Genomic DNA, 23,108 nt, shown 5'->3' on the forward strand with positions numbered 1-23,108 from the left:
GATTTCCAAAATGTAAAATCACTTAGAGCTGATTTGCTGGTGTTTTTCCAATCTTTTACATCAATTTTTTTTTTTAAGATATAGATTTTGTTAAATAAAATCACCCGGGGGCGCTAGTTGGGGAACCCGGATGTAGTTGTTTTAACAGAATAGCTGAGCTGTTTTGAGGTCAGATTTACTCAAAAGGGCATAGGCCCTCAATGCAGTGTAGGCATAGGCTATAGGGCTAGAGTTTTTTAAATATTTTGTTCAACTTTTTAAAAAATGTATTCAATTGAGGTTCATAGTGAGGACGGAACAGAGGTCTCGTACCGAACACCCCCTAGAAGCCTGATGTCTCCTTTCTCAGTGTTCTAAACAGTGTTTTCTGTCTGTCTGTCTCTGTCTCTGTCTCTGTCTGTCTCTGTCTGTCTGTCTCTGTCTGTCTTATATCTGTTTATCAGATATAATCACCTGTAAGATGTGATAAACAGTTTAATGACATTTAATGACATGGTCCGGTACTTTCGCAATTAGGTTTTATTGTTATAATATATATATATATATATATTTGAAATTAAACCTCCTGCGTTTGGCTGTATGTGTCTGTGTATTTCGTACGTGCGTAATCTATGAGCAGAATTACTGGCTTGCCTTCGATTAGCCACAAAATCCCTATTTTGAAAGAGCCTGTTTTCTTGAAGATGTGTCGTACCATTTTCTCTACAGCCCCCTAGTAATCTTGAGTTCTAGCCAATGAACTTCAGTCCCTCTAATTTGAGTGACAGCAAAAGGCCTGGCCAGCGTTATCCAATGAGGTTACAGGGCAGGCCCAACAGAGGGGGAGAGAGAGACGTGACATACGAGGCAATTTTCGGGGACCGCTTTTTGCTACTTTCAGAACTACTGGCTGAAAAGTATACAAAAGTAGCAGTGATTCTCTTTAAATATAAAGTTTTCCTCATCTATTTCTCAGCTTTAAAAAAAATAAAAAATAATGTTTATTTATTTTGTATAAATCTTTGTGGAGAGAGAAGTGAAACTTGTATGTCAGATGTCCTCATCTGCTGTGGCCCAATTTAGTGATCAGTTACACTGTTTAAACACACTAGTTAGCTTAGTTACAGCAGATCCTGTGTGTGAACAAGCATTGTGTGTATGTGTGCGAGCAGTGTGGTGTGTGTCCTTGCCAAGTGCAGTTACTGCAACAGATGGACTTTTGACAGAGGAGAGGAGGAGGAAGTAAATATATCCCACTAAATATATCCCAGATTACAGAACAGTGTTGGAAACTAATGACTCCAGCCCCCCCAATGTACAAGAAACAACATGTAGGATACTATAAATGCCATATTAGTAGAGGAACAAAATGACCCCAATTTGACCCCAGAAAGACCTCAAAGGAACTTGTAAGTAAGCATTTCATTGGACGATGTATACCATGTGTATCCTGTACTTACTTGAATTTAACCTTGAGCATTACTGGGAGGTCTGTGGTTGAGATTGCACTAAGGGGATGTGAGTAAACCAAATTGCCTTCTTAGTCATTTGGCGTTTTCACTGAGTGTGATCTAACAACCCCACCCACCTATTGACTCTATAGATAAGTCATGTATGCATACCAGAAAGCATACCCAACATTTAACAAGGTATGGGGTCAGAATGTAGACCCTGGCTGAGTGGTACTTTTTTTTCAAGCCTTTTAGATGTAGCCTAAAATATTTCACACGTACCATATTTATATACATGTGTGAATTGGAAATGTGTGTGTGTGTATATATATATATATATATATATATATATATATATATATATCAAGTCCCCGTGAAACACCCTCGGAGAGTGGGGTCACGGCCAGGGTCAGTCATTATCAACGGCGACCGTTGAGCAGTTCCTTACTTGACAGATTTCTCATCTTGTCGGCTCTGGGGTTTGAATTCGCCACCTTTCAGTTTACTGGCTCAACACTCTCTAATCGCTAGGCCTCCCGACAGGACACCCCCAGCATGCTCACACAAGCTTCCTGTAGGTAGTCTCTTCCGACCAGTCTGACCTGTTTTTTTTATATATAAAAAACTAATTACCAATCAATTAAAGTGATTTTCTCCAACCACAATAACAATGCCGACAGTCATCAGACTACAACGTATAGCCTTTAGTAGAGACGGACTGTGCCAAGACTTCCTGAAGAATTGTTAATTACGCTGTTATCATTACTCTATTGGTGACCTTCGGTCAGTCAAAACTCATCAACATCTGACATGGTCACCAGGGTGTGAACAACAGTATTTGTCAGTCTGAAGTGCACTGTACAGGTGCTCTTTCCTCACATCATTGATTGTGATGAGGATTTGATATGCACGTACTGGTTGTATCATCGTGTGGATCCTTGTTAGCTCTGATGGTCCATCAGACCTGGGTTCAATTACATTTTTAAAAAAATAAAAAATTAAATCTTAACATTTAGCTTTTGTTTTAGTCAGCCTGGCGTGCCAGGTGGACATGGTTTGCGAACTATTCTATTGGTTCCATTGCACCAGGCAAGCTCAATCAAGCCAAGCTAGTAAAAGGATTTCAAAGGATTTCAAATAGTATTTGAACCCAGGTCTGGTGTCCACCATGCGTTCATCTGACCTTATCGTAACCCCTACTTTACTTGTATTTTTCTGATTTGTTTGTCACTAAATTAAGTAATTAGCTAAAAATATATATATATTTTAAGACGGAGTTAATTGAGTTTCCATGATGGTGTGTAAAAACATCAGTTTGTTGTTTCTAGTTAGTCCTGCTGGTCTAACTACCACCAGATTTACAGGTTAGTTCAGGTTAAATTCATCCAGTTAGTCCTGCTGGTCTAACTACCTCCAGATTTACAGGTTAGTTCAGGTTAAATTCATCTAGTTAGTCCTGCTGGTCTAACTACCACCAGATTTACAGGTTAGTTCAGGTTAAATTCATCTAGTTAGTCCTGCTGGTCTAACTACCACCAGATTTACAGGTTAGTTCAGGTTAAATTCATCCAGTTAGTCCTGCTGGTCTAACTACCTCCAGATTTACAGGTTAGTTCAGGTTAAATTCATCTAGTTAGTCCTGCTGGTCTAACTACCACCAGATTTACAGGTTAGTTCAGGTTAAATTCATCTAGTTAGTCCTGCTGGTCTAACTACCACCAGATTTACAGGTTAGTTCAGGTTAAATTCATCTAGTTAGTCCTGCTGGTCTAACTACCACCAGATTTACAGGTTAGTTCAGGTTAAATTCATCTAGTTAGTCCTGCTGGTCTAACTACCACCAGATTTACAGGTTAGTTCAGGTTAAATTCATTTAGATGCATGAGAGCGTGTGTGTGGATCAGTTTCAGTGGTGTCACATACATAGTGCTACTCATCTACACATGTAATATGGGGAAACCGGGAATGGGGTATGGAATGACTTGCTGATGATTGTGATGTTGGCTTCATCTTGTTCAGAGCACTGACAAACACACCTTACTATAGTAGTGTATTAAGTTTAAAATATAAATGGCTAACAAGTAGGTTTGGGCGGTATCTAGATTTTCATTTAGTCATACCATCCTTCTCTCATCCCGGGATTTACGATATTACCGGCATAATACACAAGGGGGTGCTAAAATCACAAGAAAAGCCCACTGGGCCTCTATTACCAAAGTTAGCACAAACTAATAATAGCGAAATCACATAGACACTGTTAGCTAAATGCTGACGAGTTAAAATGAACAAACTAATTGCGAAGACTGGCAAATCCAGCTCATCAAGTTACACAAGCATAGCCAGTGGCTACCGGATGTTATTTTCAGTGATATCTGCCAGAAGTCAAAGAGCTCTGGATAAGTTATCTTTACAGCTGCCATTTTTGTCCCTACTAGGTGTTTTCTTCTTCTCTCTTCTGCTCCGCGTACACATGCTGCTCTTCCTTCAGAAAATCATGCATCACAACTTTGTTCATTTGCACAATTTACCTCGTTCTCTTTCACTTGTAAGTGTCCACGGCCCAACATTTAGTAGTAAGTTGCATATGTGTAGTTTCATCACCTCGTGTGCTGCACCACAGAGACTCTCCGATAGATAATTAACTCTATGGATTCACCAGCTCCCTCTTTCTACTGTTGTACTATTTACTAACTAACACGTGACTGGCTCAACTTTACTGGGGGGGGGGGGGGACTATGGTAAGCTTCATAATGTGACTGGCTCAACTTTACTGGGGGGGAACTATGGTAAGCTTCATAATGTGACTGGCTCAACTTTACTGGAGGGGGGGGACTATGGTAAGCTTCATAATGTGACTGGCTCAACTTTACTGGGGGGAACTATGGTAAGCTTCATAATGTGACTGGCTCAACTTTACTGGGGGGAACTATGGTAAGCTTCATAATGTGACTGGCTCAACTTTACTGGGGGGGAACTATGGTAAGCTTCATAATGTGACTGGCTCAACTTTACTGGGGGGAACTATGGTAAGCTTCATAATGTGACTGGCTCAACTTTACTGGGGGGAACTATGGTAAGCTTCATAATGTGACTGGCTCAACTTTACTGGGGGGGGGGGGACTATGGTAAGCTTCATAATGTGACTGGCTCAACTTTACTGGGGGGAACTATGGTAAGCTTCATAATGTGACTGGCTCAACTTTACTGGGGGGGAACTATGGTAAGCTTCATAATGTGACTGGCTCAACTTTACTGGGGGGAACTATGGTAAGCTTCATAATGTGACTGGCTCAACTTTACTGGGGGGGGGGGGGACTATGGTAAGCTTCATAATGTGACTGGCTCAACTTTACTGGGGGGGGAACTATGGTAAGCTTCATAATGTGACTGGCTCAACTTTACTGGGGGGGACTATGGTAAGCTTCATAATGTGACTGGCTCAACTTTACTGGGGGGGGAACTATGGTAAGCTTCATAATGTGACTGGCTCAACTTTACTGGGGGGGAACTATGGTAAGCTTCATAATGTGACTGGCTCAACTTTACTGGGGGGGGGGACTATGGTAAGCTTCATAATGTGACTGGCTCAACTTTACTGGGGGGAACTATGGTAAGCTTCATAATGTGACTGGCTCAACTTTACTGGGGGGGGGAACTATGGTAAGCTTCATAATGTGACTGGCTCAACTTTACTGGGGGGGGGAACTATGGTAAGCTTCATAATGTGACTGGCTCAACTTTACTGGGGGGGAACTATGGTAAGCTTCATAATGTGACTGGCTCAACTTTACTGGGGGGGGGACTATGGTAAGCTTCATAATGTGACTGGCTCAACTTTACTGGGGGGGGGACTATGGTAAGCTTCATAATGTGACTGGCTCAACTTTACTGGGGGGGGGAACTATGGTAAGCTTCATAATGTGACTGGCTCAACTTTACTGGGGGGGGGAACTATGGTAAGCTTCATAATGTGACTGGCTCAACTTTACTGGGGGGGGGAACTATGGTAAGCTTCATAATGTGACTGGCTCAACTTTACTGGGGGGAACTATGGTAAGCTTCATAATGTGACTGGCTCAACTTTACTGGGGGGGGGGAACTATGGTAAGCTTCATAATGTGACTGGCTCAACTTTACTGGGGGGGGGAACTATGGTAAGCTTCATAATGTGACTGGCTCAACTTTACTGGGGGGAACTATGGTAAGCTTCATAATGTGACTGGCTCAACTTTACTGGGGGGAACTATGGTAAGCTTCATAATGTGACTGGCTCAACTTTACTGGGGGGAACTATGGTAAGCTTCATAATGTGACTGGCTCAACTTTACTGGGGGGGGAACTATGGTAAGCTTCATAATGTGACTGGCTCAACTTTACTGGGGGGGGGGGAACTATGGTAAGCTTCATAATGTGACTGGCTCAACTTTACTGGGGGGGGGGGAACTATGGTAAGCTTCATAATGTGACTGGCTCAACTTTACTGGGGGGAACTATGGTAAGCTTCATAATGTGACTGGCTCAACTTTACTGGGGGGAACTATGGTAAGCTTCATAATGTGACTGGCTCAACTTTACTGGGGGGGAACTATGGTAAGCTTCATAATGTGACTGGCTCAACTTTACTGGGGGGAACTATGGTAAGCTTCATAATGTGACTGGCTCAACTTTACTGGGGGGAACTATGGTAAGCTTCATAATGTGACTGGCTCAACTTTACTGGGGGGGAACTATGGTAAGCTTCATAATGTGACTGGCTCAACTTTACTGGGGGGAACTATGGTAAGCTTCATAATGTGACTGGCTCAACTTTACTGGGGGGAACTATGGTAAGCTTCATAATGTGACTGGCTCAACTTTACTGGGGGGAACTATGGTAAGCTTCATAATGTGACTGGCTCAACTTTACTGGGGGGAACTATGGTAAGCTTCATAATGTGACTGGCTCAACTTTACTGGGGGGAACTATGGTAAGCTTCATAATGTGACTGGCTCAACTTTACTGGGGGGGAACTATGGTAAGCTTCATAATGTGACTGGCTCAACTTTACTGGGGGGAACTATGGTAAGCTTCATAATGTGACTGGCTCAACTTTACTGGGGGGGAACTATGGTAAGCTTCATAATGTGACTGGCTCAACTTTACTGGGGGGAACTATGGTAAGCTTCATAATGTGACTGGCTCAACTTTACTGGGGGGGGGACTATGGTAAGCTTCATAATGTGACTGGCTCAACTTTACTGGGGGGGAACTATGGTAAGCTTCATAATGTGACTGGCTCAACTTTACTGGGGGGGGGACTATGGTAAGCTTCATAATGTGACTGGCTCAACTTTACTGGGGGGGGGACTATGGTAAGCTTCATAATGTGACTGGCTCAACTTTACTGGTGGGGGGGACTATGGTAAGCTTCATAATGTGACTGGCTCAACTTTACTGGGGGGGAACTATGGTAAGCTTCATAATGTGACTGGCTCAACTTTACTGGGGGGAACTATGGTAAGCTTCATAATGTGACTGGCTCAATTTTACTGGGGGGAACTATGGTAAGCTTCATAATGTGACTGGCTCAATTTTACTGGGGGGAACTATGGTAAGCTTCATAATGTGACTGGCTCAACTTTACTGGGGGGGACTATGGTAAGCTTCTTAATGTGACTGGTGAAATGAGTAACGCAATCTGCTTTTTCTCCTAAAGGTATTACACAAGTTGACTGCAGGTTTAAGTCGCTACAAATATTCAAATTGTTTTGAGGGTATTGAAAAACCATCCTGTGGCTTTTCCCAAATACCACGGTATAACGCCCAAACCTAGTAACAAGCAGGTTCTAAAATTACAACCGAGTAAATGCATTCTGAAAATACATTTGCATAGTGCGGAATATAAGTCCATTCTTAAAATGATTTCATGCAATGATCATACAGGGAAAAACTAAGGGGACGTGACTGCCTGGCAAACTAAAGTTGAATTTCCTAATTTGCTTAAAATTAGGTCAATGTTAGGGGTTAAAGTTCAGGTTGGTGTTAAGGTCAGTTTCAAATCAAATCCAATGTTATAGCAGATGTTATTGATCACTTACACATATTTAGCAGATGTTATTGATCACTTACACATATTTAGCAGATGTTATTGCGGGTGTAGCGAAATACTTGTGTTCCTAGTTCCAACAGTGCAGGTTTAGGATTTGACGTCGGAATGTCTGTAAGTCACGTCCCTTTTGTCTCACCGTGATCAAACAATGGCTTTAGATTCTAATGTTGTTCTAACATTTTGTCCTCCATTCTCTTTGCAGCCAAACAGGTGATATCAGGACTCTGGTGTTTCCTGTACTCTATCTCAATGAGGTAAGCTGGGCGTGGTCATTATTTCACGCAATGTATCTACTATTTACATGCATCTTCATTGTGCCTACTGGCAGATTGACAACACCTCTGATGGCCCAGCATATAGCTTCATTTAGTTCCGTTCCCCTTCTGCTGTTGTTTTCAAATATGTTTTCCGGTGTCCACGTTCGTATACTGTATTGATGTTCTTTTTAGTTTGGCATGTGATTTAACTAATTATCTGAATAAGCGATTGTTCCCCACTCGGTCAAAGTTTAACAAAATCCTGATCCAAAAACATAAATAGAATGACACATGGCTCACAACAATGCTGAACATTTTAGATGAGAAAACATGATACTTGCTCAGCCAGGAATGTCCTTAAGTCTTACACCAGATATCTGGAGCAAAGGTAACTGAATAGCAGACCACTCCTGCATCAGGCTTTATAACATTTGTTATGACCACCTTATGTAGGCCTTAAACACTCTGTCACTTTAGGGAACTAAGGTGTTATCCCAAAGGTGTTCGATGGGGTTGAGATCAGGGCTCTGTTTGGCCAGTCACGTTCTTCCACAACGATCTCGACAAAACATTTCTGCATGGACCTCGCTTAGTTCATTGTCATGCTGAAACAGGAAAGGGCCTTCCCCAAACTGTTGCCACAAAGTTGGAAGCACAGAATCGTCTAGAATGTCATTGTATGCTGTAGTGTTAAGATTTCCCTTCACTGGAACAAGGGGCCTAGCCCGAACAATGAAAAACAGCCCCAGACCATTATTCCTCCTCCACCAAACTTAACAGTTGGCACTATGCATTGGGGCAGGTAGCGTTCTCCTGGCACCCGCCAAACCCAGATTAGTCAAACGTACGTAAATTTGGGGTCACTTAGAAAAGCACATTTAAAATTGATCAGAAATACATTGTCGACCATGTTACTGTTGTAAGTGACTATTGTAGCTGGAAATGGCTGATTTTTTTAATGGAATATCTACATAGGCGTACAGAGGCCCATTATCAGCAACCATCACTCCTGTGTTCCAATGGAACATTGTGTTAGCTAATCCAAGTTCATCATTTTTAAAGGCTAATTGATCATTAGAAAGCCATTTTGCAATTATGTTAGCATAGCTGAAAACTGTTGTCCTGATTTAAAGAAGCAATAAAACTGGCCTTCTTTAGACTAGTTGAGTATCTGGAGCATCAGCATTTGTGGGTTCAATTACAGGCTCAAAATGGCCAGAATCAAAGACCTTTCTTCTGAAACTCGTCAGTTTATTCTTGTTCTGAGAAATGAAGGTTATTCCATGTGAGAAATTGCCAAGAAACTGAAGATCTCATACAACGCTGTGTACTACTCCCTTCACAGAACAGCGCAAACTGTCTCTACCCACAATAGAAAGAGGAGTGGGAGGTGCATAACTGAGCAAGAGGACAAGTACATTAGTGTCTAGTTTGAGAAACAGACGCCTCACAAGTCCTCAACTGGCAGCTTCACTAAATAGTACCCGCAAACACCGGTCTCAATGTCAACAGTGAGGAGGTGACTCCGGGATGCTGGCCTTCTAGGCAGAGTTCCTCTGTCCAGTCTCAATGCCAACAGTGAAGAGGTGACTCCGGGATGCTGGCCTTCTAGGCAGAGTTCCTCTGTCCAGTCTCAATGCCAACAGTGAAGAGGTGACTCCGGGATGCTGGCCTTCTAGGCAGAGTTGCAAAGAAAAAGCCATATCTCAGACTGGCCAATTAAAATTCAAGATTAAGATGGGCAAAAGAACACAGACACTGGACAGAGGAACTCTGCCTAGAAGGCCAGCATTCTGGAGTCGCCCCTTCACTAGTTTGTTGTGTAGTTACAATGTGTAATCATTGATGTCCCAGGAGCAGTGAATAAGTGTATAATTGTAATACATACATGCAGACAGCCTCATTCAAAGAATGGAGTTTGATACACCTGGTATTGGATATGACTGAAAAAGAATGTCTCAGAGATTCACACCTGAATTGCACCTTTGAATATATTCAATGACAGGCTACAATGTGGGGATCTCATGTGTGGTAATAACTACAGTACATGTGTCTATAGGACTTGTTTCCTTGGCACAATTAAAGTTATTATATTCTACTCTATCCGTAGGCTTCATTAATGCCATTCAGACTTGAAGTTGATACAAGAACTATGATAGCTGAAGTTCATAGATAGGTTCTGAACTAATATTCATACCAAACGTTTTTGGGTCCATACACAGATCGGCTTCATACTGTAGCTAGCTACACATCCATAGACATGCAGTTGTTTCTATCTTCCACTACACAATACGTTTAAAAAAAATGTAGGGTCTGGATTTTAGGCCGGTAGCAACCACCACAGGGTGTCCGTTCAGAACACGAGGAAAACCAAAACAAATTTGGGGTCTTGGAAAGGAGATGAGCTGGCCATTTTTACAGAGAGTGAGAGTCGAAAACCGCAGGACAAGTGGTCATTTGATTAATTGTTCAGCAGTCATCAATCAAATGTATTTATAAAGCCCTTCTGACATCAGCTGATGTCACAAAGTGCTGTACAGAAACCCAGTCTAAAACCCCAAACAGCAAGCAATGCAGGTGTAGATGCACGGTGGCTAGAAAAAACTCCCTAGAAAGGCAGGAACCTAGGAAGAAACCTAGAGAGGAACCAGGCTATGTGGGGTGGCCAGTCCTCTTCTGGCTGTGCCGGGTGGAGATTATAACAGAACATGGCCAAGATGTTCAAATGTTTATAGATGACCAGCAGGGTCAGATAATAATAATCACAGTGGTTGTAGAGGGTGCAACAGGTCAGCACCTCAGGAGTAAATGTCAGTTGGCTTTTCATAGCCGATCATTGAGTATCTCTACCGCTCCTGCTGTCTCTAGAGAGTTGAAAACAGCAGGTCTGGGACAGGTAGCACGTCCGGTGAACAGGTCAGGGTTCCATAGCCACAGGCAGAACAGTTGAAACTGGAGCAGCAGCACGACCAGGTGGACTGGGGACAGCAAGGAGTCTTCAGGCCAGGTAGTCCTGAGGCATGGTCCTAGGGCTCAGATCCTCCAGGAGGGGAGGGAGAGAGAGAATTAAGAGGGAGCATACTTAAATTCACACAGGACGCCAGATAAGACAGGAGAATTACACCAGATATAACAGACTGGGCCAACCAGGCATGATATAACCCCACCCACTTTGCCAATGCACAGCCCCAACACCACTAGAGGGATATCAACAGACCACCAACCTACTACCCTGAGACAAGGCTGAGTATAGCCCACAACGATCTATTTCACCGCACAAGCCCGAGGGGGCACAAAACCGGACAGGAAGATCAAGTCAGTGACTCAACCCACTCAAGTGACGCACCCCTCCTAGGGACAGCATGGAAGAGCACTAGTAAGCCAGTGACTCAGTCCCCGTAATCGGGTCAGAGGCAGAGAATCCCAGTGGAGAGAGGAGAGCCGGCTGGGCATAGACAGCAAGGGCGGTTTTTCGCTCCAGTGCCTTGCCATTCACCTTCGCACACCTGGGCCAGACTACACTCAATCATAGGACCTACTGAAGAGATGAGTTCAATAAAGACTTAAAGCGCTTTTGTTTTGTTTTTTATTATACATTTTCAGGGTCAAGAAAAATGTTAAATATGTCACGGTTTGGCTTTTTCAAGAGAGGCTTTATTACTGCCACTTTTAGTGAGTTTGGTACACATCCGGTGGATAGAGAGCCGTTTATTATGTTCGACATAGGAGGGCCAAGCACAGGAAGCAGCTCTTTCAGAAGTTTAGTTGGAATAGGGTCCAGTAGGCAGCTTGAAGGTTTAGAGGCCAAGACTATTTTCATCAATGTGTCAATAAATACAGGATTATAAAACTTCAGTGTCTCCATTAATCCTAGTTGTGCAGACTCAGGACATCTGAGCTTTGGAGGAATATGCAGATTCAAAGAGCAGTCCGTAATTTGCTTTCTAATTATATTTTCATCGAAGAAGTTCATGAATTCACTTGCTGAAGTGAGTAATCCTCTCTTGGGGAATGCAGCTTTTTAGTTAGCTTTGCGACAGTATCAAAAATAAATGTTGGATTGTTCTTATTCTCCTCAATTAGGTTGGAAAAATAGGATGATCGAGCATCAGTGAGGGCTCTTCGATATTACATGGTACTGTCTTTCCAATTTTCTGGAAGCTTGCTTCATGGCTCGTGTATTTTCTATATACCAGGGAGCTAATTTCTTGTGGGAAATATGTTTTATTTTTAGGGGTGCGACTGCATCTAGGGTATTACGCAAGGTTACATTTAGATCCTAGGTCTGATCAGATTATTTGTTGTGATTGCAAAAGTATTAAAATGGTGGTCCGATAGTCTAGGATTATGATGAGAAACACACAGATCCACAATATTTATTCCACGGGTAAAAACTAGATCCAGGGTGGCAATGACTTGGTCCGGAGACATATTAGACAAAACCCACTGAGTCAATGATTGTTCCAAAATCCTTTTGGAGTGGGTCTGTGGGTCTGTGGACTTTTCCATGTGAATATTGAAATCACCAAAAATTAGAATATTATCTGCCATGACTACAAGGTCCAATAGGAATTCAGGGAACTCGGTGAGGAACGCTGTATACGGCCCAGGAGTTCTGTAAACAGTAGCTATGAAAAGTGTTTGAGTATGCTGCATAGATTTCATGACTATTTTTGCGTTAAGTACGGGGGATATTGTAACTAGTGTAAACAGGAGGAGAGGCCTCATTTAAACACAGTAAATTCATCAGGCTTGAGCCATGTTTCAGTCAGGCCAATCACATCAAGATTTTGATCAGTGATTAGTTCATTGACTATAACTGCCTTTGAAGTGAGGGATCTAACAGTAAGGGGCCCTTTTTTTTGAGATGTGAGAGATCACAATCTCTTTCAATAATGACAGGAATGCAGGGTCTTTATTCCAGTGAGATTGCTAAGGCGAACAGCGTCATGTTTAGTTTTGCTCAACCTAGATTACGGCGCAGACAGTCTCAATGGGGATAGCTGAGCTGATCTCACTGACTGTGCTAGTGGCAGACTTCACTGGCTGTCTCATTGTGGTGGTAGAGGAATTTGAGCCCTGTCTATGTTGATAAGATGAGAGCACCACTCCAGCTAGGACGGAGTCTGTCACTCCTCAGCAGGCCAGGCTTGGTCCTGTTTGTGGGTGAGTCCCAGAAAGAGGGCCAATTATCTTCAAGTGCTATATTGAGGGGCAAAAAAGTTTTCAACCAGCGATTGAGTTGTGAAACTGCTGTAGAGCTCATCACTCTCCTTAACTGGAAGGGGGCCAGAGACAATTACTCGATGTCGATACATAGTTCTAGCTAATTTACGCACTGAAACTGTGTTGCGCTTGGTGACCTCTGACTGTTTCATCCGAACATCGTTGGTGCCGACATGGATAACAATATCTCTATACTCTCTACACTCACTAGTTTTATCTTTAGCCATCACCATCTTCAGATTAGCCTTAACGTCGGTTGCCCTGCCCCCTGGTAAACAGTGTTTGATCGCTGGATGATTCTTTTAAAGTCTTAACACTGGCGGGTAATAGAGTTGCCAATGACTAGGGTTTTCAATTTGTCCGAGCTAATAGTGGGAGGCTTCGGCAGCTCAGACGCTGTAACGGTTGGAGGAGAGACCTGAGAAGGCTCAGACCCCGTAACGGGTGGAGGAGAGACCTGAGAAGGCTCAGACCCCGTAACGGGTGGAGGAGAGACCAGAGAAGGCTCAGACCCCGTAACGGTTGGAGGAGAGACCAGAGAAGGCTCAGACCCCGTAACGGTTGGAGGAGAGGCCAGAGAAGGCTCAGACCCCGTAACAGTTGGAGGAGAGACCAGAGAAGGCTCAGACCCCGTAACGGTTGGAGGAGAGACCAGAGAAGGCTCAGACCCCGTAACGGTTGGAGGAGAGACCAGAGAAGGCTCGGCCTCTGACTCCGACTCGTTGCTTCATGGGGAGAACCGGTTGAAAGTTTCTGTCGGCTGAATGAACGTCACCGGTTGAACAGCATTTCTTTCCAGAAGCCTTGAGAAAGTTGTCTGGCTGCGGGGACCGTGCGAGGGGATTTATACTACTATCTGTAGTTACTGGTGGCACAGTCACCGTTTCATTCTTTCCTACACTGAAATTACCCTTGCCTAGCGATTGCGTCTGAAGCTGGGCTTGCAACACGGCTATCCTCACCATAAGGCGATAGTTCTCCTGTATATGAGTACAGCGACAATTCGATGGCAAAGTGTTAATGTTACTACTTAGCTTCGGCTGGTGGGGGTCCTGTAGAACCTTGTCCACATAAAGTGTCCGGGGTGAAAAGGTTGAATGACAAAAGTTGGGGGGGGGGGCAAAGATGTTGGTAAATGTGTTAAATCTATATTTTTATTAAAAGTACAAAATAAAATAAAAGTTTTGCAAGTATCAACAAACAGCCTTAGCAGCACGGAGACAAGTCCGGAAGTCATGACTTTGTCACCACGATCTGGTTTTGTCAACAGAACATCACAGGTTATCTTGCACACAGACACACTTGATTATGTTGTTGTTAGCACATCGCCTGACCAGTTATAACTCAACTCTGCCTCAATATAAGAGAACAGAGTTGAGCGTTCCTCAGCTATTTAACTCTTTACCTGTTACCTCTTACGTGTTACATTTTAGCCTGCAGGTATAATGCATTATGATCCAGTTATAATGCATGGTATGACTTGACATAAGCATGTATGACCCCCTTATGTCTTCTCTTCTCCCCACAGAGTGTTGTGATCGATGAGGTATCGGCCAAACAGCTGCAGGTGATCGTGGCGGAGGGCAACATAGTGGTCAACATACCCTTTATGCTGATTGGCTTAGGCATCCTCCTGGGCGTGATCTTCATGGTGGCCCAGTGTCGTCAACGGATCCCAGAGGTGAGAGGTCATAGGTCATTCATGTGTCGTAGGGCTCAGGTCCAAAGTAGTGCACTTTTTTTATTTTTTATTTATTTAACTAGGTAAGTCAGTTAATAAATAAAACGTATTTATAATGACGGCCTAGGAACAGTGGGTTAACTGGTCTAGGAACAGTGGGTTAACTGGCCTAGGAACAGTGGGTTAACTGGTCTAGGAACAGTGGGTTAACTGGTCTAGGAACAGTGGGTTAACTGGTCTAGGAACAGTGGGTTAACTGGTCTAGGAACAGTGGGTTAACTGGTCTAGGAACAGTGGGTTAACTGGTCTAGGAACAGTGGGTTAACTGGTCTAGGAACAGTGGGTTAACTGGTCTAGGAACAGTGGGTTAACTGGTCTAGGAACAGTGGGTTAACTGGTCTAGGAACAGTGGGTTAACTGGTCTAGGAACAGTGGGTTAACTGGTCTAGGAACAGTGGGTTAACTGGTCTAGGAACAGTGGGTTAACTGGTCTAGGAACAGTGGGTTAACTGGTCTAGGAACAGTGGGTTAACTGGTCTAGGAACAGTGGGTTAACTGGTCTAGGAACAGTGGGTTAACTGGTCTAGGAACAGTGGGTTAACTGGTCTAGGAACAGTGGGTTAACTGGTCTAGGAACAGTGGGCTAACTGGTCTAGGAACAGTGGGCTAACTGGTCTAGGAACAGTGGGCTAACTGGTCTAGGAACAGTGGGTTAACTGGTCTAGGAACAGTGGGTTAACTGGTCTAGGAACAGTGGGCTAACTGGTCTAGGAACAGTGGGTTAACTGGTCTAGGAACAGTGGGTTAACTGGTCTAGGAACAGTGGGTTAACTGGTCTAGGAACAGTGGGTTAACTGGTCTAGGAACAGTGGGCTAACTGGTCTAGGAACAGTGGGCTAACTGGTCTAGGAACAGTGGGTTAACTGGTCTAGGAACAGTGGGTTAACTGGTCTAGGAACAGTGGGCTAACTGGTCTAGGAACAGTGGGCTAACTGGTCTAGGAACAGTGGGCTAACTGGTCTAGGAACAGTGGGCTAACTGGTCTAGGAACAGTGGGCTAACTGGTCTAGGAACAGTGGGTTAACGGCCCACAGGTGACATCTTCATGAAGTCATAGGCTACGTCAAGGTTTCCCAAACTCTGTCCTGGCCCCCCCCCCCCCTCCGGGTGCACGTTTTGGTTTTGCCCTAGCACTACACAGCTGATTCCAGTAACCAACTCCTTATCAAGGTTCATTATTTGAATCAGCTGTGTAGTGCTACGGCAAAAACCAAAACGTGGCCCCGGGGGGGGCCCCAGGACAGAGTTTGGGAAACCTATGACTTCATGAAGATGTCATCTGTTCCATTTTGGGAGTAGTTATGTAAGTCATAAACAACTCCACCCTGTAGCTACATGTTAGTGTAATAATACCAGGAAACTGGAGGAAGAGAAGGCTCCCGACACGTTATCAGGGGCGGTTCCCACAAAGAACTGTATTCAGCCAATCAGAATCGAGTATTCAATAATGTTTTGGTATAAAAAAAAATGTAAAGTAACCTTGGCAGCATCCGGAGAACTCCCACACAGCTTTCTATGATGGATGCATGTTCCCCACTCAGGATGTTATCAAAACAATATGTGCTTAAAGAGAGTCATTACTAGGTATAGCTGGCTGGCTGTTGGTCTGTTTTTTCTTATCTAACGATGTACAAGGGCGAAATCAACCATCAAGAACACATGTAGGTCTCGTCAGTCAAACTTCTAAGTCAGAGTTGAGTCCCTAGACCCTTGCGTAAAACTCAGCCCTTCATACTCAAGTCCTTTTTTCTCGAGCCAAGTCCTTTTATACTTTATACTTGAGTCCTGGGGTACACAACATGTAAGGCTCGTTATCTGAAAACAGATCTGAAATCAGATCGGACTAAATATTGATTTTTTTTTTCTTAAAATGTTCTCCTCAGAGCTCTTCTGCCGAACGCCAGCCCCTTCTGAAGTCCTAGTCCCACAAGAAGTAGAATTCGCTCCACCGGATATAGTGGTATCCTGGGAGGACAGGATTAGGATTGCCATCCATGTTTTTGTTAACAATATCAAGGGTTCTGACTGTGTACTATCTCCACTTTACCAGATTGAATCAGCTTCTACCCTGTAACCATAACCTCACTATTGACTCTACTGTAAGGCTAGATCAGGAACCGGATTGAGAATGTTTTTTAATCTTTGAAAATGAATAGTTAAAATTATTTCTAAAGTCTGACATTTTAATCTGTTTTTTATTTTTATCCAAAATTGTGTTGTTTTTTTTTTACATGAATTACACGGAAGCTGACTGTACATTTTATTTAATATTTTTTCTTGCTTTTAAATGTTGTGTTTTAGGGTCATCCAGAGAGATGGAACACTGATAGTAGGGAATGGGAGAGGATAGAAGCTCGGGCAGATTGCCAAGATCATGTCAGCCATTGAGAGGCTGTTGAAAAGAATTGCAATATTATTATAATCTATCACTGTCATTATTAGGGTTCGGAATGTTGTAAAACTTCAATTAATAGCCTGGGTGTTTATTTGCTTAAATCACTTAACACAACAGATGTATATTAGAGACAGGCTTCTATTTGAGCCAGGCGTCTATTTCCTTAATGCACACAACTTTTTGTTAATTTCCATAGTTAATTGTTTAATTCCAGCATTCACTTCCAGCATTCTAATCATTTACATACTGTCAAGTTTATTTTCTGTTAGTATGCCTTTTATTTAGAGAAAAAAAATGTTTCCTTGACAGAATAATGATTCTCTTCTTTGACTGTGCATTTTCGGAAGATCTTACTTTCACCACTAACTAGAGGGCGATCTGACCGGGGCTCTGTACTCCCGAAGTTGTTGACTGTTTTTGTGCTAGCCAGTTAGTTAGCAGTTCTCAGCTGTTAGCAGCCAAATGCTAGAGGTTTCTTTTAATGACGATTAAAGACGGATGATTGCTATAATTTGAGTCGTTACCGAATTGTTTAATGTAACAAGTCAAACCTCGTAAACAATTCATGTCAACCTCGTAAAATAATTCATTTATAGCCCAGCCGTTTATTTGAAATGGCCGTTTATTTGCTGAAATATGTGCCGTCGCCTGGCTATTAAAAGGGACAGGTGGCTATATGAGACTTTTAATTGAAGATTTACAGTGTATCAAAACATCCCCCAATTGGACTGCTGGCGTCAGCGCAGGGAAGTTATTCTTATATTACACACCCCGGTGACATTGTCACTTATATATGTTTTTATACTGCTTGTCAGCCTATGAGGAATGATCTGTCTGGTCGGCCTATGAGAAATGATCTGTCTGGTCGGCCTATGAGAAATGATCTGTCTGGTCGGCCTATGAGGAATGATCTGTCTGGTCGGCCTATGAGGAATGATCTGTCTGGTCGGCCTATGAGGAATGATCTGTCTGGTCGGCCTATGAGGAATGATCTGTCTGGTCGGCCTATGAGGAATGATCTGTCTGGTCGGCCTATGAGGAATGATCTGTCTGGTCGGCCTATGAGGAATGATCTGTCTGGTCGGCCTATGAGGAATGATCTGTCTGGTCGGCCTATGAGGAATGATCTGTCTGGTCGGCCTATGAGGAATGATCTGGTCGGCCTATGAGGAATGATCTGGTCGGCCTATGAGGAATGATCTGTCTGGTCGGCCTATGAGGAATGATCTGTCTGGTCGGCCTAAGAGGAATGATCTGTCCGGTTTGTGTGAAATAAGAGCTACAGGGTAGGGGTCAATTCCATTTAAATTCAGGTGGTTAACTTATTTTTTTTTATTTATCCTGGGTTGACTGAATTGAAATGGAATTTTCACCACTTCTGATTATAACTACATACCTACATACGTATAGGGGGATGTTATCAACATTTTATCAAACATCAGTGAATCTGTACATACATTAGGACATGTATTTAGTCAGCAGGCATTAGAATCCACTGTTAAATATATCATTGCTAATTGATACCGTGTCAAAACAGTACTAAGTAAGAGTGTAGACGCATGAGAAAATACTGGACAACAATGTTCTGCTGCCTGGGCTTGTGATCACTGAGAGAAGTGGCAAATCATATGCTGATATTCCTGCTTCTGGGAATCTGCATTTGAAAACGTTGTTTCCAATTTCTTTATTTTTGTGATGAACCAATTTCACAACGGACAGGCATGTGTATTCTGGTCTATTTTAGCGTGATAAAAGAGTATCGGTTAACATTCAACTAGCAATCTACTAACCCTAAACTTTATCCTTACCCTAAACGTAACCCTTACCCTAACCTCTTAGTCTAAAACTAGTTAGTTAACACTAACCTTAGCAAGCAGTTATAACCTTAGCAAGCAGTTGCTTATCAACAGATGGTATATCAACAGGTACTTTGTTGATAGTATGACCATCTGTGGAGCATCCAAGTAATGTTCACAACTCTATGTTCCGATCACTGGTATGCATAAGTTGCAGACTACTTTTTTTCGTATTCATTTTTCTGTCCTTCATCTGAACTAGTATGAGTTATAATTGTTATTGGACATGTGTGGTATTATGTTTGCTCTATAAGAGAGAGAACCTGCATATGGGTTTTTTGTTGTTGTTGTAAGAAACAATAAAATACTTTCACTACCATGTCACAAAAAAATGCAATAATATATTTTAACATTATTTACATTGTGTGTGTACAATCTTGACAATTATATACAAATAAATAATTTACAAATAAATAATGTCTCCATGGCATCGTCACAGTTTTAAACATATCTTCCGCAGACATTCTTTTTTTCTTGTCAATAAACTGCTTCATGTTGGTTTGAGTGCATTGTCTGTATTTAGTTTTAAAACATTTTGTTGATTGGATAGATGAAGTATCTCCAATGGGAATGCTATTATCTGATTGGACATACTGACACAGGGTTCACGTAACTTTACAACATTTACAGCTTACTGTTAGACTGTACCTGGTACATTATTATTAAATTTTTTTATCAGTTAGGAAGTGGTTATCGAGCTATTCAAATTAGTTGGTTAGCTGTTTTTACCAAATATTTGGCGAGCCAATTAAAATCCTGTGACATCAGTTTGTACAGTTAGGCATTCCATTGACAGGCTCCATTGATTGTTGCTTCTCCATTGATTGTTGCTTCTCCATTGATTGTTGTTCTGGCTGTGTCCAGAGTTATATATTTCAGTTCAAGAAATAAAAACCTGGAACGAACAGATCTTTTTCCTGTAAACAAATGGGTCAAAAATATCCAAAGATTAGAAAATGTGTTAAAAATGGAAAGAATTGTTTTGAATAGGAGCATAGCACTGGAAATTAGTATAAGCTAGTGTTCTGGTTTGATTTATAGCTCTCCCTATTCAAATCCAGTACCTGCAGTATTTGGTCCCGCACTCGTCGTGCTCTCTGCAGCTTGTGCCAACGGGCTTCAGAGTATTCCATCGCCAAAGGAGAGAGCGCTTGGCTCGGGTGATCAGGCCCGTCCAATCCTCAGGCACAGGAGCGGTTTGCACCTTAGGAAGGTGGAGGAAGGCGTAACGTCATTCTCCTTTATAAACAAATGCAGTGTGCATGATTTTATTTTCAGTCTCATTGAAACATGGTTCGTTCACTGAAACAGCCTGACGGAAGTCATTCTATAGATAGTCTGTTACAACACAGACAGACACTGAAGTTACAACCTGCAGTAATCTGAACCTGCAGCAATGCTAGCAAATTTCCCAATACAATTTTAGACCTTGATCCAAAAGGCAAAGGACTAAATAAACTTCATGTTAATGCCAAGCTGATATATCATCAGATCAGATATAGGCTAACCTCTTCCCAGGCTCCATTGTGTATTGCATAGAGTGAACCGGCTGGTGGACAAGATCAAAGACCTAGCATCCTACCTGGATTGGGCAGAGCAGAGTCAGGAACATGAAGAGGGCAATGTACTGTGCTGTCCTCATGTTGAAGAGAGCAGAGACTAGACTCCTGAATTCTGTGTAAATGAGACTAGAGGAGCCTCGACCGGCCACTTATACTAGAGGTGCTAATCTATCTGATAAGGGTTGCCAAGGGCAACGATCATCGGTGGGGTGGGGGGGGGGGGCGTGTTCTAAGAACACTTTACCCGGGGTCAAAATGAGGGCATCTCCACGTCTGCAAGGTAGGTCACTGACACCTTTTTACCATGCTATGGCTCCTATCCTCTCGGAGTTGGGTGGGTCAGACTTCGGTTCAAATAGTATTTGGAGTTTTTTTTTCTCCCATCGAATTTGTTGCTTTACTGAGTCTGCCTGGAGTTCCAGATAGATGGTGTTTGTACTTTTAGGACTAGACTATTCCATTGCACCAGACAACCTCCGTCAATAGCAGCTAAATTATTTGCAACAAATCAATTACTATTTGAACCCAGAACTGGTGTAGACAGAGCTGGTGTAGACTCTCACATATGCAGAGTTCAGGAGCACAGTGGTCTCACATATGCAGAGTTCAGGAGCACAGTGGTCTCACATATGCAGAGTTCAGGAGCACAGTGGTCTCACATATGCAGAGTTCAGGAGCACAGTGGTCTCACATATGCAGAGTTCAGGAGCACAGTGGTCTCACATATGCAGAGTTCAGGAGCACAGTGGTCTCACATATGCAGAGTTCAGGAGCACAGTGGTCTCACATATGCAGAGTTCAGGAGCACAGTGGTCTCACATATGCAAGGTTCAGGAGCACAGTGGTCTCACATATGTAGAGTTCAGGAGCTCAGTGGTCTCACATATGCAGAGTTCAGGAGCACAGTGGTCTCACATATGCAGGGTTCAGGAGCACAGTGGTCTCACATATGCAGGGCTCAGGAGCACAGTGGTCTCATATATGCAGGGTTCAGGAGCACAGTGGTCTCACGTATGCAGAGTTCAGGAGCACAGTGGTCTCACATGAATTCAGCAGCAGTAGTTCAGTGGGGGTGGTTCAGTTTATAGTCTGGTGTGTTAGTGGAAGATCCAACCATGCAGAGATATATGATTATGGTCAGTCCCAGATAAAAGTCCATGGTTCTGTGCTAGGGGTTTGGTCTAGTTCTGCCAAACATAGACTATATTCCATTCTTCGTCCATTGGTGTGATTTTAGCAGACAATCCTACAAGTGTAGGAGGTTTTTTTATTTTTTTTAAATGTAACCTAGGCAAGTCAGTTAAAGAACCAATTCTTATTTACAATGACTGCCTACCCTGGCCAATTATCTGTCACCCTATAGGACTTCTAATCACGGACGGATTTGATATTTTTTATTTAAATGTTCCCTTTATTTAACTAGTCAAGTCAGTTAAGAACAAATTCTTATTTTCAATGACGGCCTAGTGGGTTAACTGTGTTGTTCAGGGGCAGAATGACAGATTTGTACCTTGTCAACTCGGGGATTTGAACTTGCAACCTTCCGGTTACTAGTCCAACACTCTAACCACTAGGCTACCCTACCGCCCCTGGAGTTGAAGAATTAAGAGGTTTCATTGTAACACAGAGAAAGGAAAAGTCCCTGAATCAACACCTTCTGTTGCAGTATAATAGATTAGGGGTCAAGACGGGGGTCATGGTCTGGTGCAACAGCTCTAGTCCTCTCTCATCATCCCCATCCTGTTATTCACATACAGTACAGTAAACCAACCTATGCGGTCATCTAGCCTGGTCCTAAGCCTGATTGTGCTCTTGCCAACTCCATCGCTGTCATTTGTCATCGCTGCCAAACATGGCGGCCTGGTTAGTAGTCATCCGTGTCAGCCACAGAAGGTGAGCCAAGACTTGGAGCTTGGGGTCTGACTAACAATATGAACTAGTGAATGGAGCATTCCTCAACACTGTGGGAAAACTATCACCCCCAACCTCGTCTTTTGTTAATCACACCATTTGTGACATACGGTGCATTCGGAAAGTATTCAGACCCCTAGACTTTTTTTCACATTTAGTGATGACTCCCATCAATCTACACACAATAACCCATAACGACAACGCAAAAACAGGTATTTGGACATTTTGCTCATTTATTAAAAAGATCACATTTACATAAGTATTCAGACCCTTTACTCAGTACTTTGTTGAATCACCTTTGACAGAGATTATAGCATTGAGTCTTCTTGGGTATGACGCTACAATCATGGCACACCTGTATTTGGGGAGTTTCTCCCATTTGACTCTGCAGATCCTCTCAAGCTCTGTCAGAATGATGGGGAGAGTCGCTGCACAGCTATTATCAGGTCTGTCTAGAGATGTTAAATCAGGTTCAAGTCCAGGCTCTGGCTGGGCCACTCAAGGACAATCAGAGACTTGTCCCAGAGCAACTCCTGCGTTATCTTGGCTGTGTGCTTAGGGTTGTTGTCCTGTTGGGAGGTGAACCTTTTACCCAGTCTGAAGTCCTGAGCAGGTTGTCATCAATCTCTCTGTACTTTGCT

The 23,108-nt window shown here is 42.9% G+C and overlaps 1 protein-coding gene across 1 annotated transcript in view; it reads left to right on the forward strand.

The window, feature by feature from the left end:
* scarb2c (scavenger receptor class B, member 2c) overlaps positions 1-19,492 on the forward strand; it is a 43,336-nt gene extending 23,844 nt beyond the window's left edge. Inside the window, exons 10-12 of the mRNA XM_031826079.1 lie at positions 7,722-7,773; positions 14,531-14,683; positions 16,627-19,492. Of these exons, the coding sequence (XP_031681939.1) occupies positions 7,722-7,773; positions 14,531-14,683; positions 16,627-16,665 (244 nt within the window). The 3' untranslated portion in view covers positions 16,666-19,492. The remainder of the gene's footprint in view (positions 1-7,721; positions 7,774-14,530; positions 14,684-16,626) is intronic.
* Positions 19,493-23,108: the final 3,616 nt, after the last annotated feature.

Source organism: Oncorhynchus kisutch, linkage group LG6, assembly GCF_002021735.2.
Source record: "Oncorhynchus kisutch isolate 150728-3 linkage group LG6, Okis_V2, whole genome shotgun sequence".
In the NCBI taxonomy this organism is placed as follows: domain Eukaryota; kingdom Metazoa; phylum Chordata; class Actinopteri; order Salmoniformes; family Salmonidae; genus Oncorhynchus; species Oncorhynchus kisutch.